At 41.9% G+C, this 14209-nt stretch overlaps 2 protein-coding genes across 4 annotated transcripts in view; one reads left to right on the top strand and one right to left on the bottom strand.

The window, feature by feature from the left end:
- Positions 1-14209, top strand: part of PARN (poly(A)-specific ribonuclease) — a 251745-nt gene that overhangs the window by 82448 nt on the left and 155088 nt on the right. The gene's annotated exons all lie outside the window — the stretch shown is intronic.
- Positions 916-14209, bottom strand: part of TXNDC11 (thioredoxin domain containing 11) — a 30066-nt gene continuing 16772 nt past the window's right edge. For all 3 annotated transcript variants that reach the window (XM_065851039.2, XM_065851040.2, XM_065851042.2), the window contains 7 exons: positions 13704-13816; positions 12329-12529; positions 9801-10584; positions 6358-6503; positions 4663-4772; positions 3510-3590; positions 916-2136 (listed from right to left, as the gene is read on the bottom strand). In XM_065851039.2, coding sequence (XP_065707111.2) covers positions 1509-2136; positions 3510-3590; positions 4663-4772; positions 6358-6503; positions 9801-10584; positions 12329-12529; positions 13704-13816 — 2063 coding nt within the window. In that variant the 3' untranslated portion in view covers positions 916-1508. The remainder of the gene's footprint in view (positions 2137-3509; positions 3591-4662; positions 4773-6357; positions 6504-9800; positions 10585-12328; positions 12530-13703; positions 13817-14209) is intronic.

Here is a 14209-nt window from a genome sequence, read left to right as displayed (position 1 = left end):
ACTGTAAATAGGCTGCCAGAAGCTTTTTGCTTTGTGTTCCAGAGCATATGAAATAATACGATGCAACTGTACATAACACAGGAGGGGTCTCCTGAAGCACAACTGTAGGTGTGATTCAAGACCCTCAAAACCAAATCTGCGGTGAAAGCTTGCTTCTGCCACTAACTTGAGTGCACAGCCATAGAAAAGTCACAACTCCTCCTCTTAACAGTTCATTGGACTGATGCAGGATAGCAAAGGCCTTCTAGATACAGACATCCCTTCATTTCCCTGTACAAAGATGTATTAAATGTTTGGGATCTCACAGGTTTGGGGCGAGGAGGAACAAGATGACTGAGCCACCCATGGCAGCTTGCATATTCTAAAACTCTTAGGGTAGGCACACACGCTCTGAGGCCACTCACCTGTTTTCTGTGACTTTAGCCATAGCTTCCTCTTGCCTACTGAAATTTTTAAACACTTAATTGCCTAGGAGAAAAAAAGGAAGCTACTGTAGATCTGCTCCCTGAAATCAGTGACAAATAATGGAGTCCAAGTTCTGCAGCTCTATAGGAAGCATTAGACTTGCTTCTTGTACCTGTACATATGGAATTACTGAGTAACATAGGCCTAGCAAGCTTGCTTGAGAATTTAACTATATGCAAGACAACAACGGCCTAACCAGTGAACTCTTGTCCCTTTCTTCTACAGTAAGATGTTTACTTGCATTTTTAGTGCTACATTGGTCTGTTAAATTGAAGACTATATAATTTGAAGCAAAAATTAATGCTGCCAGTAGCAAAAAGCTCCTGCTCAAGTACACTGATCGAGGGCTGTTCTTCCCTGGCACTAATCCCCTGAGACCTGCACGGACAGCCAGACCCACACACTTAAACTTCCGTATTCTAGGCCTCTTACAAAGCAAGGAGAACAGGATTATTTCAGTAAGACTTTCTTTAGTTTTCAGTAGAGAACAGTTCACACATGGCTCTTGCAGGTTTCAAGACAGTCATAACTTGTATACAAAAGTGATACAAAGTGCTGAAGGTCTGGAACAGAACAGTTTTGGCAAGATGACTTTGTCCATTCAAGTTTACTGATTACACGGATGAAATATCTCTATTTTAAAATAAATTCAGCAAAGAAAACGCAGTGTAAAGGGCAAACTTCTGAAATTATGAAAAAGTATAAATCAAAGGTCTGATTGCTCTTCTAGCAGCCATACGAGAAAGCCAGTGAAAAATAACTGGTCCGTAGTCAGAGGTGCTGCCCCTAAAAATCAGCATCTTTTATTTAAATGGATAAGTGTTTGCAAGTTAGTGCAATAGTAAAGTGCAGAAAGTGTTTTCCATATTCCTCTTCTCTTTAGATGTGGGTATCTCATAAGTTGTTCAAGTATACAAAAATATTCCATTTGATTTTTCTTTTTCTAAATCATGTGAGGGAAGAAGTCTTTATTTACAGCGAATTTCAATAAAATTTGCATAAATACCTACCCAACACTGCATCATTTGACTTTGTGTAAGCAATCATTCTGTCCTGTTTCCACTACTGTGCTCTGTCTCTGTGGTATTGATATTATCAATCCTTTTTTCCTCTAATGTGGCAGTAGCTGCTGAAACTGATACAGCATTATCTTCAGAAAGTGTTTGCTCTGACTGAAGGAATTCTTTAATTTCATCTTTGCTCTGTAGCTTCCCTTCCCTCGATGCCACCAGGATTCTCAATAAAGTATTCTCTTTGAGGAGGTTTTCTGATGCATCAGCTAATTCTTGAAGCTTTTCAGCCATTTCTAGCAATTCCCGATTCTTGCGGTCGTGTGTGGCCTGGAGCTGCTCGCTGTGGAGCTGCAGAGTCTTGTGCTGCTTTTCCAGCACGTGTTTTTGCTGCTGTAGTTTCTGCTCCTCTCTCCTGGCTTCAGAAAGCTGTGCTTCCAGCTGCTCCTGCGCCTGATGAAGGGCACCGATTTCCGACCTCAGCTTCTGGATTTCTCTCTCTAAGTGGGAGATGCGTCCTTGCTGTAGAACTGTCTCTTTCTGCAGGCATTCTTTGGTACAGGGCTCCGATGAAGAGAAACTTGAGTGATGTAAAATAAATTTAAGGAGATTAGGAAGGTTAATTGAAAAGTCTTCAGGGAACTTCACACTTTGTTCCTTCCTAGAAAGACACAACAAGTCACCATTGAAACATTCAGATAGGTAAGCAATGATAATTTTATCCTAACATCTACTATTCAATTCCAACTTGATACCTTGTGTTTTTTTTTTTTATGAAAATGGTTAATATAGCAGCTATGAGAAACCTGAACTCGCACAATAAAGATAAAGGACACAGTATTTTGTCTTGGTGAATCCTTTAACCTGTATTTCAGTCTGGCTGCTGTAAGCATCTCTGCACTGGACTGGTATTTGAGAGCAAAGTTTTCTGTCAAATTTCAAGAAACAGATTTTACTAAGTATCCTAATTATGGGTTAGGAGTTTGAAGTACATACAGTAGCATCACTGTTGGGCAGGTGTGATCAGAGCATACTAATGTTAACAAACATTAAAAGCTGAAGGAGAGCATTCAGGTGTTCCTAATTCTACATACATTATCAAAAGTTGAATCCAGATGTATAAAGCTGATGGGAAATGACTATTTTGAGCCTATATATGTTATCCTGGAAGAAGCAGCTGAGTGCCAACATCTTTCTCATTCCTCGGCCTGTGAAAGGCTGGATGCACCTGTGCTGTGTCCTGGCACCAAGCAGAGGTGACACGCAGGCCTGACACTGAATTCCAATTTTCCCCACTGCAGAGAGCAGGTTCAGGACCCTTGGACAAGCCACTCCAGGCCCCATCCCAGCCTGTATTAATGCTCTCCTGCTCTTTTTCATCCCTAACTTTACATTTCCTTATTCTCCAGACGCACCCTTGGTGTATTCCTCTACCCCACCTTTGTTTTTGTTCACCCATTCATTCAGGGCCAGCTACATGTCTCTAATGTCAGGATTGGTTTTGTTTTCTTAAATGAGACTAAGCTTGGGCTGGAATACTTATTCTCCACTATAATATTCTTTGAGATCTCTCTTAGTTTACCCAATGAGAAGTGATTAGGTACAAGTTGCACTAGATGGACGTTGTACGACCATCTACAGCATTTCTCTCCCTTTTCCCCCTCCTGATGTCCCTCACTAGTTTATTTAGATCACGCCAAAATAATAATTTTAAATACAACCAAATAATAAGGAAAATTAACTAAAGAATAAAGCTGGTAATGTTGCTGTTAATAAAGGAGGAGTTACAAACAATTAAACAATGAACTTTGGCGAGAACATTCACTATCCACATACCATCAGCTATCCACGTCTGTTGGGTCTGTTTTCTGTTGGTTTGTTATTTTGTTTGGCTTTTAATTAGAATATGCATAAAGTATCTATGGAAATTAATTACTGTTTGGCTTTTTTCTCTACCAAGACATGTAAGCAGATTAATAATTATAACTTAGTATAATGAAAGTTAAAAACCCACTGCAAAAATAATTACATTACCTCTGATGAGGAAAAAATAAAATGGTTGGGAGACGGTCTGTCATAAATTCCCAGGGGAGGTCATTTCGAGTGATATCAATTCTGTTAAGAAAAGGCACACTGATGAAGAGAACAGGCAAATACTGAAGTTTTTTCTATTCATCAATTTGTTTCTCAAGTACAACTCTATGAATATTTTCCCCTCAAGTAGTTTTGGAAATAAATTACTTTGCTTCTTCCAAGGACAAGCACATTCTTAAAGGCCCCAGTTTTTTCTAAAGCTCTACATAGAAAGGAACACAAGGTTTTCTGAATTAAACACCTGTTCAATCGCTTCTTATGTTTTTCTCTTCATTTTTAGCTTTTCTTTGATTATGAATAAGATTCTTATTAATTGCAACAAATTTATTACAGAAAAAACCACAGAGAAGCACATCAGCAACAGTGCAGTAAAAATAATGGAGCAAATGAGAGAAGTCACGAAAGAGAATGGGTTCAGATTGGAGCGGTGTCACGTCTGTGGGAATAATGGTGCAATTATAAGCGGGTGATAACTCCAGACTTTTAACTGACTTTTTCTTCTACGCATCTCATGCTGCCTCCTGGAGTAAGTTCGGTCAGAATGAAACAAGGATGCAATCAGAGCAGATGTTGTAAAATACATGAATAAGAAAGTGTAGGTGAAACGTTAAAAACCCTGGACATGCCAAACAAAAACATGTCTTATATATATATATAAAAAATATCTATGTTTGTCCCTGTGCTGCGTGGGGCTCAACTGTCCCCCAGATTAACCCACACCACCATGTGTTCTGCCCACCCCCAACAGCTTCTCAAGTACCGCACTACAGGATGTAATTATTCACTACAAATTATCACAGACAGGGGGGAAAATTATTTCCTGCTGCTGTTGTATTGATTCACTTCCTGAAATTCAGAAGCTTCAAGGTTAATTGCACTGTTTAAAAATTCGTTTTAATTAAACTGCAGTGCAATTGAAAACCACCAAATTTATATAAAGGAAAACAAAATAATGCATTCAAAGAAAAATGGAGAAGACATTCACATCTACTATTGCGAGACTGTAGAGAAAAAAAAAAATATATATTTTCCAGGCATATCATCTCAAGGAACTTACATTATCCTAGAGAGACAAAATTAGAATCTCTTTTACCTTGCCACAGTGAAATTGTCTGGAGGCAAAAGCCGAGCCAGTTGAATAAAGATGTGATTAAGAGAAGCACAGAATCCACACCACTGTGCGTAATAGAGCAGCAAAACATTCTGGAAAATGAAATGGAGAAGAGTTTGATTACCTATTGCAGTTAATTTGCAGTGAAGGAGGACTATTCTTCAATGCAACTACAACTCGGAACAACCTTTAAAATGTGAAAGGACCTATATCCTAATGTTAATCAACTTCACAGAATCACAAAACGTTAGGGACTGGAAGGGACCTGGAAAGCTCATCCAGTGCAATCCCCCTGTGGAGCAGGAACACCCAGCTGAGGTTCCACAGGAAGGTGTCCAGGCGGGTTTGAATGTCTGCACAGAAGGAGACTCCACAACCTCCCTGGACAGCCTGGGCCAGGCTCTGACACCCTCACCGGGAACAAGTTTCTTCTCATCTTTCAGTGGAACCTCCTGTGTTCCAGTTTGCACCCATTGCCCCTTGTCCTGTCACTGGTTGTCACCCAGAAGAGCCTGGCTCCATCCTCCTGACACTCCCCCTTTCCATATTGATCCCCATGAATGAGTCCCCCCTCAGTCTCCTCTTCTCCAGCTCCAGAGCCCCAGCTCCCTCAGCCTTTCCTCACACGGCAGATGCTCCACTCCCTTCAGCATCTTGGTGGCTGCACTGGACTCTCTCCAGCAGTTCCCTGTCCTTCTGGAACTGAGGGGCCACAACTGGACACAATATTCCAGGTGTGGTCTCCCCAGGGCAGAGCAGAGGGGCAGGAGAACCTCTCTGACCTACTGACCACCCCCTTCTAACCCACCCCAGGTACCATTGGCCTTCCTGGCCACAAGGGCCCAGTGCTGGCTCATGGTCACCCTGCTGTCCCCAGGACCCCCAGGTCCCTTTCCCCTATGCTGCTCTCTAACAGGTCACTCCCCAACTTATACTGGAACCTGGGGTTATTCCTGCTCAGATGCAAGACTCTACACTTGCCCTTGTTATATTTAATTAAATTTCTCCCTGCTGAACTTTATTATCTATTTCCAGATGCTGTTTGTCTACTGAGTTAACACACAAAAACTCTTCAGGAATTCTCTTTCCATTAAGAGAATGACAAAACGAAGAGCATTATTTAGATTATTCAGTTTAGGAAATTTAAGTGAAAACGCACTAAACCTTAGTACGCTTCTTGAGATTCTTTTGTAATCTTAAATCCGTATGTATCCAACAGTGACTGTGGACTTCTTATGGAGAGAAACAAAGATGTGGAGACTTCTACTTTTTGCCTTTAATGAGCAAAGCAGGAGTTGGAGCTGCTGGAAACCAAATGCTGGGGATTCATACATTCACTGCAGCCCTCACAGACAACAGATTTAATCCTCATTATCACATCTTTAAGAAATTAAAGTAATTTAACTACTGTTCAGGATGACATTTTATGTAAAGCAATTGCACTGCGTGCAATTTGAAAGCTTTTACCTGTAAGAGTTTTGTCGTGTGCTTTCAAATAATGATTTAGGTTTAAAATGCTTGGGGTGGGGGATGGGGGGTTTGGGGGTGTTTTGTTTGGTTTCTTTTTCTTTTTGCTTTTCCCTTTTTTTTTCCATTATGTCCAATTTGAAATAATTTCCAACTATTTTAAAAGTAGCATACAGAAAAAAGAGAAGCTTTTTGAGTAACGAGAGGTACCTTTTCACTCAACACCACGGTGTGGCGAAAGGTGTTGGTCGTCACCTCGGTGATGACACGCTGGTCGGGAACACGGACCCAGGGCTCATCAACAAGATGCCTTTCCAAGGGACTGTAGAGAGCACTGAAATTCTTTATGAAGTTCTCTGAAATGAAATCAATACATAAAGTTATTTGAGTCTCACAAACATGTTATTTCAGCAGGTTCTACTTTGGACCTCAGAAGAACTCACAGAGAAAATACTAATTCAAACCTGGTTAAATGGAATTGATTTTTGAGCGTTTCGCATTAACTCTTGAGTAACCACCACTGAAACAAAGACAGAACTTGACTGTTTCTTTGTTTGGCTCATTACAGTCTTTTCACATCCCACACTACTCTAATTTTCCTCCTGTTCCTACTCAATGTACTATAATTGCAATTCTCTTTCCTCCTCATCTAACCACACACGGTAAATTGTGAATAGGATCTTCTCACCATCTTTCACTTTCTACAAAGCACTCAAGTATTTGGCCCTTCTCTTGAAGGCTCCACTTAATTTCACATTTATTTGCATTTATTCCTTTATTTTTAATTACTTTCCCTGTAATTCTCCTTTTGCTTCAAACTGTGCTATACCCATGGCCAATACAGCTGGTCACCTTTTGTTTACCAGTGACCTCTTCATTTAATTTTCTCCGTAGTTTTAAAATATGTAACAAGTAGCTTGGCCAGGAGTAAAAAAGCTTCAAAAGCCCCAACTACCTTCAGCTACAGCCCGGACCCTGGACCATGTTCTCTAAACTGCTGCAAGATATCAACGGTATCCTTTATTTCCACTTTAGACAGAGAAATATCACTCTAATCATTACTAAATGAGAGTATTCTATAATCAAGATAAAAGATACAATATCAAACACACTAAAAATAATTATTTGATCAAACAGAAGCATCTTGTGCTGGTATTTCCAGCCTAAAAAACAGGCCCATGTAAAACTGGCACTTTTGTACGTACATACAAACAAAACACCAGGTAATCAAGTTTATCTCTGAAATGCAAACAGTAGTACAGTTAATTTTATATTTACTATTCAGCATTTCATTAAATTCTTACATCAGAATAAACCACTTTTTTTCCTAGATCTCCATATTCAGCATATCTGTGCATGGTAAAGTAATGACTGGAAGGAGGGGCTAATTAAAAGACATACTCCTGAATTTTTAGCAACTATCTGTAAAACCTGTTAAAGGTATTAAACACAAAGCTCTTTTATTTTTCAAGTATCAGGAGGAGGCTTAAGGAAGTAAAATGAAATTGTAAAAAAGCCACAAAACCCAAATTCAGTGTTACTCAGCAGAAAAACCCTCATCACGTGCAGGAAATCCTGTGACCTGAAAACAGTATGAGACAGAATGTACCCGGAGCAGAAAGGGGAAGGAAATTGTTATCTCCTCACTCTGATCTTCATTTTTGCTGAGCATCTGTTCTGGTCACTGGTGATTCTTTGTTCTTCCCCAGAGTGTTTATGTGGGGGGACACCAGGCTGGATGGGATCCTTGATACAAACACAGCTGTCTATTCTTACACTGTACATACCTTTGTACTGATGGAGCTAGAGCAAAATGGAAACGTAATTAATGCTAAAAGAATTATATTGATATACCTTCTTGAATAATTTCATACTATGTTCACCTGAATTTGCCTCCACATTACTTACACTGCTAATATTAGAAAACTCTGCATTAGCTGCAGGTAGACTCACTTTTGCACATCCTCAGGCCAGGTTCTGTGTGGTTAGGTATACTGTGTCTTCTTCAGTAACTTACAGACAGAGTGAAACTGTGATCATTGTGTTGGTTTTTGTTTATTTGTTTGTTTTTCCTGCTCCAATTCAGCCAGGAAATTGAGTCTTGACAGGTTTGGCTAAACCCACTTCAGAGCTCTAGCATTAAAACACACAGATTTCTCAAAATAAATGTAAAATAATGTATAGGTTGGCTTCAGAAGCCAAGAGGAAGGGCTGGGCTCTGCTGATAGTTTAATATACAGAACAGCTGAGCAAACACCAACACCACCACCAACATACAGATGCCTTCTACAATACCAAATATGTTAGATGCATTTTAACTTTGTTTTTTCTATGACTTTTGATATATGAAAGTTAGTTCTAGTATCATCCAGAACATGATTCTACTGCTTGGTTAACTACTAAATAAACTACAATAAATTATGATTCACAGAACAGACTGGGTTGGAAAAGCCCTCAGAGCTCATCCAGTCCAACCCTTGGTCCAACTCCAGTCCATTGACCAGATCATGGCACTCAGTGCCATGGCCAATCTCAGTTTACAAACCTTCAGGGCCGCTGAGTCCAGCACCTCCCTGGGCAGCCATTCCAATGCTGACCACTCTCTCTGCACAGAATTGCTTTCTAATCTCCAGCCTCAGTTTCCCCTGGCAGAGTTGAAGCCCATGCCCCCTTGTCCTATTGCTGAGTGCCTGGGAGAAGAGCCCAATCCCCCCTGGCTAGAACTGCCCTTCAGGTCGTTCTAGAGAGTGCTGAGCTCACCTCTAAGCCTCCTCTGCTCCAGACTGAACAAGCCCAGCTCCCTCAGCCTCTCCCCATAGCTCTTGTATTCGAGTCCCTTCCCCAGTCTTGTTGCTCTTCTCTGGACCCACTCCAGCACTTCAATCTCTTTCCTGAACTGAGGGCCCAGAACTGAACACAATACTCCAGGTGTGGCCTCCCCAGTGCAGAGTACAGGGGAAGGATCACTGCCCTTGTCCTGCTGACCACACTGGTTTGGATACAGGACAGGACACCACTGGCCTTCTTGGCCACCTGGGCACACTGTTGGCTCCTGTTGAGCTTCCTGTCCATTAGTCCCCCCAGGTCCCTTTCTGCCTGACTGCTCTCCAGCCACTCTGTGCCAGCCTGGAGCGCTGCAGGGGGTTGTTGTGGCCAAGGTGCAGGACCCGACACTTGGTCTTGTTGAACTTCAGCCCATTGGAATCGGTCCATTTTTCCAGTCTATCCAGATCCCTCTGCAGAGCCCTCCTGCCTTCCAGTAGCTCCACACTCCCTCCCAACTTGGTGTCATCAGCAAATTTGCTGATGATGGTCTCAATCTCCTCATCTAAATCACCAATCAAGATGTTGAACAGGACTGGACCCAACACTGACCCCTGGGGACACCACTAGTGACTGGCCGCCAGCTGCATGCAGCCCCATTCACCAGCACTCTCTGGGCCCGGCCCTCCAGCCAGTTCCGAACCCAGCAGAGAGTGCACTGGCCCACGGCTTGGACTACCAGCTTTTACAGGAGTATATGACGGGAGGCAGTTGACTGCAGTCTCACTTTAAAAGCAGCCATTTTCAAAACGGTATTACATTTTTCATTCATAAGCTTACTTGGAAATTTAATTTTCCTATTTCAAGCATTTGTATAGTGGATATCATACCCAGTGTAGATCCAACAAGTGGCTGATTTTGATCCAGGACATAGTGCACTTCTTCTTTCAGGTCAACAATGGCAGCAAATTCCTTAAGGTGAGCAGATCTTGAGGCTCCTAGTCTCTCTGCGTATATCCAAAAAAGATTGGAATCCAGTAGATAGAGATTCAAGGTTTTGTTGGTCCTGCAGCTCAGACCAGTAATGTTAGTGCCACTAATGTTAAAGTCAGGAATAAAGCAATTCCTGTCCTCAATGTGAGGAATAGAATGTTGGCTGTTACCTTTCTTCCCATGGGAAGAAGATGCTATTTTGGGGGTCTGAAAGATGGTCTTCTCAGAACTTAAGAAACTTAAAAAATGCCTGTTTACCGTCCTGCAACATGCAGTGTAATAGCTAAAGGGACTATAGAAACTTAAGAAATTGCTGCATTCTATGGTATTTGATAGAACTTGAAAAAAGGTGTGTTCCTGGAGGTAGAAAGAGTCCAAAGCTGCTTCTATCTCTAAAAAGTTACAGTGTGGCACATGGACTTTATTTGGTTTGACCCCAAGTGTCTGGTTAATGCAAAGCTCACAGACATTGTGAGTTCTGGAGATCGAATGCCACTGCGGAAGCACCACTGTGTTACAGCATGGGTACTTGGTAATTGAAAGCGTTTCTGGTAATTCCATATGTGCATCTGGTACAGAGGAATCAGAAGCTGGTGAATCAGTGTCTCCTAAGGGCTGAAGATCTGGCTCAGCTGCCTGGCTTTTATTACAGTTGTGGTATTCCAAGGCCACTTTAGTAATCTGCAGAAAAAAAAATAAAATCAAGATTAACTGTACATAACTGCATTTGAATGAATTATCTGTTCCAGGTTTCACAACATATATACAATTAGAGATGGAATTTCAGAGGCATTAAGTTGAATACTCCTCACCTTCATCCTTAGAAAAAATTATAGGAGGTTCTGAATTGATAACAAAGATAAATTTTCAGCTATTTCAGCATGTAAGAATTAAATATAGAGAACAACAAAAAGGCACTTAAATTTTTTTCAGTCCACTCCACTGACCTCAAGGTCCTCTTGGCATCATATTTATCCCAGTGCAATAACACTACGTTTTAAGGTTAAATCACAGAATCACAGAATGGACTGGGTTGGAAAAGCCCTCAGAGATCATCCAGTCCAACCCTTGGTCCAACTCCAGTCCATTGACCAGATCATGGCACTCAGTGCCATGGCCAATCTCAGTTTACAAACCTCCACGGCCGCTGAGTCCAGCACCTCCCTGGGCAGCGATTCCAATGCTGACCACTCTCTCTGCACAGAATTGCTTTCTAATCTCCAGCCTCAATTTCCCCTGGCAGAGTTGAAGCCCATGCCCCCTTGTCCTCTTGCTGACTGCCTGGAAGAAGAGCCCAATCCCCCCTGGCTAGAACTGCCCTTCAGGTCGTTCTAGAGAGTGCTGAGCTCACCTCTAAGCCTCCTCTTCTCCAGACTGAACAAGCCCAGCTCCCTCAGCCTCTCCCCATAGGGCTTGTGTTCAAGTCCCTTCCTCAGTCTTGTTGCTCTTTTCTGGACCCGCTCCAGCACTTCAATCTCTTTCCTGACCTGAGGGCCCAGAACTGAACACAATACTCCAGGTGTGACCTCCCCAATGCAGAGCACAGGGGAAGGACCACTGCCCTTGTCCTGCTGACCACGCTGGTTTGGATACAGGACAGGACACCATTGGCCTTCTTGGCCACCTGGGTACACTGTTGGCTCCTGTTGAGCTTCCTGTCCATTAGTCCCCCCAGGTTCCTTTCTGCCTGACTGCTCTCCAGCCACTACATGAAGTATTAATCAGTACAGGGTCCTGAATTTCCATTATTATCCAATAAAAGGAGAAAATAAATAAAAGCACCTCGACATGAAAAGGGAATAGAGATTTTTTTCCTGGTACAGGTGGTGCACAAATTTAGTAACAATCACTAACACTGTTGACTCTACACTTGCCCTTGTTCTATTTCATTAAATGTTTCCCTGCCCAGCTCTCCAGCCTGTCCAGGTCTCTGGATGGCAGCACAGCTTCCAGTGTCAGCCACTCCTCCCAGCTTGGTGTCACCAGCAAACTTGCTGACAGTCACTCTATTCCCTCGTCCAAATCACTGATGAATATATTGAATAATACCGGCCCCAGCACTGACCCCTGAGGCACTGCACTGGATACAGGCCTCATTCTTGCTCTTTCATTTGAGCCATGTCAGCTGGGACAGAAGACCAGAGATCGCTATCTCTCACACAGCGCTCACCACACAGGGAACTCAAGGAAAGGAACTGGGTGCTTGTCCTAAACAACTGCTGACATGAGACAAAGGCACATAGTGTCTGATGCAAATCCCCTAAGGGAGTTGTGGTAATATGGCTTGAGAAAATGTTTTGAAACAAAACTGAATACTTGGAATAGTGAAATAAAATGAGGTACCTGTCACAATTGAGCCCAAAACCCTGACTAGAGCTCTCAAGTTCTAGTAGTTGTGAAGTAAAAGAATAATTATTTCACTTACTTCATCTAAAAGAGGATGAATTTCTGCTAAGGGATTGTAAGGTAGAAATATGAGAAGTGCTGGTCCTTTCTTCAGCTCGTTGTTCAGAAGAAGGCTTTTTCCACCGTGTGGTCTCAGCCAGCGTATGAGCATCTCTCGGTTTTCTAGAGCCCACTTGCAAATGTTCTCAGCAGTGTAGTTCATGATGTCATTCGGATAGATCTTCAAGGGGGGAAAAAGAATTACTTGTCCTCACTAGGCTCAGTAACAACTGAAGTTCTCAAATATGGCATGCTTAGAAATCTTTTCCTAAATTTAATGACACTATTCAGCAAACTTCAGCATTACACAGACCCTTTCCTTTTGGGAAGTCTTTCGACATGTTCATCGGATCGTACTAACACACAATGTTTCATGCAAAAAGTATTCTACCAGGGAAACTCCCCTTTCTTTTACTACAGCTTTACAATCTTTACTTTTCTTGTTAGTATACATTTTCCTTATAAGTGAAAGAGCTCAGTCTCTAAGTTGGTACCATCATATATCTTGTTTTATGGCATATTAGAAAATTTTTTCCCACCACTCAATATTAACTCATTTTAAATTAGTCTTTTAAGACCCCAACATCTAGAAACCGCATTTAAAACTGATATTTCTTATTACTGAATGCAGGGAAAAGAAATGCATGATATAAAGTGCTCACAGCTTCTATGGTAATTTTAATAAATTAAGTTTATCTTAAATCATTTGCATGGACAAAAGTAGTTTTATGTATTTACCAGTAATTTAACCTGGGAAATCCATGTTTTCCCTAGTCTCAATTGAATGAAATACATGTCATTTCATCCTCATGGAGCTTCCACTCCTGGCACTAGTGTGGACCGATAAGGTCTCTACACCAAACAGCCAATCTGAAAGTTGTTACTTCCAATCTTAGTCTTACAAAACCAAGGCCCATGGATTAATACGTATTACAAATTTTTAATTAATTCCATTTGCATGATTTTCCTAATCAGTGTAATGTCATACTTTTAAACCGAAATGCAAGTTTTCACTATTCCTACTATCTCAACACAAAATCTTTTTGTCCATAGCCTTCTAATTCTGACCCATGAAAGAGGTAGGAACTTCAGGAAAAAGGCTTCGTGGAGTCATGTCTGAGGTGCTCGGGTTTTTTGCGGTTTATTTTGATAGAAACAATCAAGCTGGGCCTAAGCTATTGTTTAGAACAGCCGCTGACTGGTAGAATGAACACGTACATTACTGCACAAAAATACTGTGCTTAAATATCATGTATCCTAAAGCTCCATGAGACACTTATTCATGGTCCACAAGGACAGAGCTTCAATCTCCATGTGCTGACTCAGAGTCACCACAACATAAATCCAATACTCACGAGAGATGAGTTGACGTGTCTGTGCAAATACACACTGCCTGACCGCACCAGGGAGATCTCCTCTGCAACACGTTTGTCTGTGATCACTCCAAAGCGTATTGTCCCAAGGTAATCTGAAAGGGCAAAAATTCAGTTTTTAAAAGCAGTTATACACACTGGACTTCTCTCCTGAAAGCCCTAGAACACCTTCAAACCAGAACACAGAACACTGCTAGCTGGTGGCCAGTCACTAGTGGTGTCCCCAGGGGTCAGTGTTGGGTCCAGTCCTGTTCAACACCTTGATTGATAATTTAGATGAGGGGACTGAGACCATCATCAGCAAATTTGCTGATGACACCAACTTGGGAGGGAGTGTGGAGCTGCTCGAAGGCAGGAGGGCTCTGCAGAGGGATCTGGATAGACTGGAAAAATGGGCTGAAGTTCAACAAGGCCAAGTGCCGGGTCCTGCACTTTGGCCACAACAACCCCCTGCAGCGCTCCAGGCTGGCACAGAGTGGCTGGAGAGC

This window comes from Patagioenas fasciata, chromosome 15 (genome assembly GCF_037038585.1).
Source record: "Patagioenas fasciata isolate bPatFas1 chromosome 15, bPatFas1.hap1, whole genome shotgun sequence".
Classification (NCBI taxonomy): Eukaryota; Metazoa; Chordata; class Aves; order Columbiformes; family Columbidae; genus Patagioenas; species Patagioenas fasciata.
Note: the sequence above shows the minus strand (reverse complement) of the source record. Positions and strands in the feature narration are given on the sequence as shown.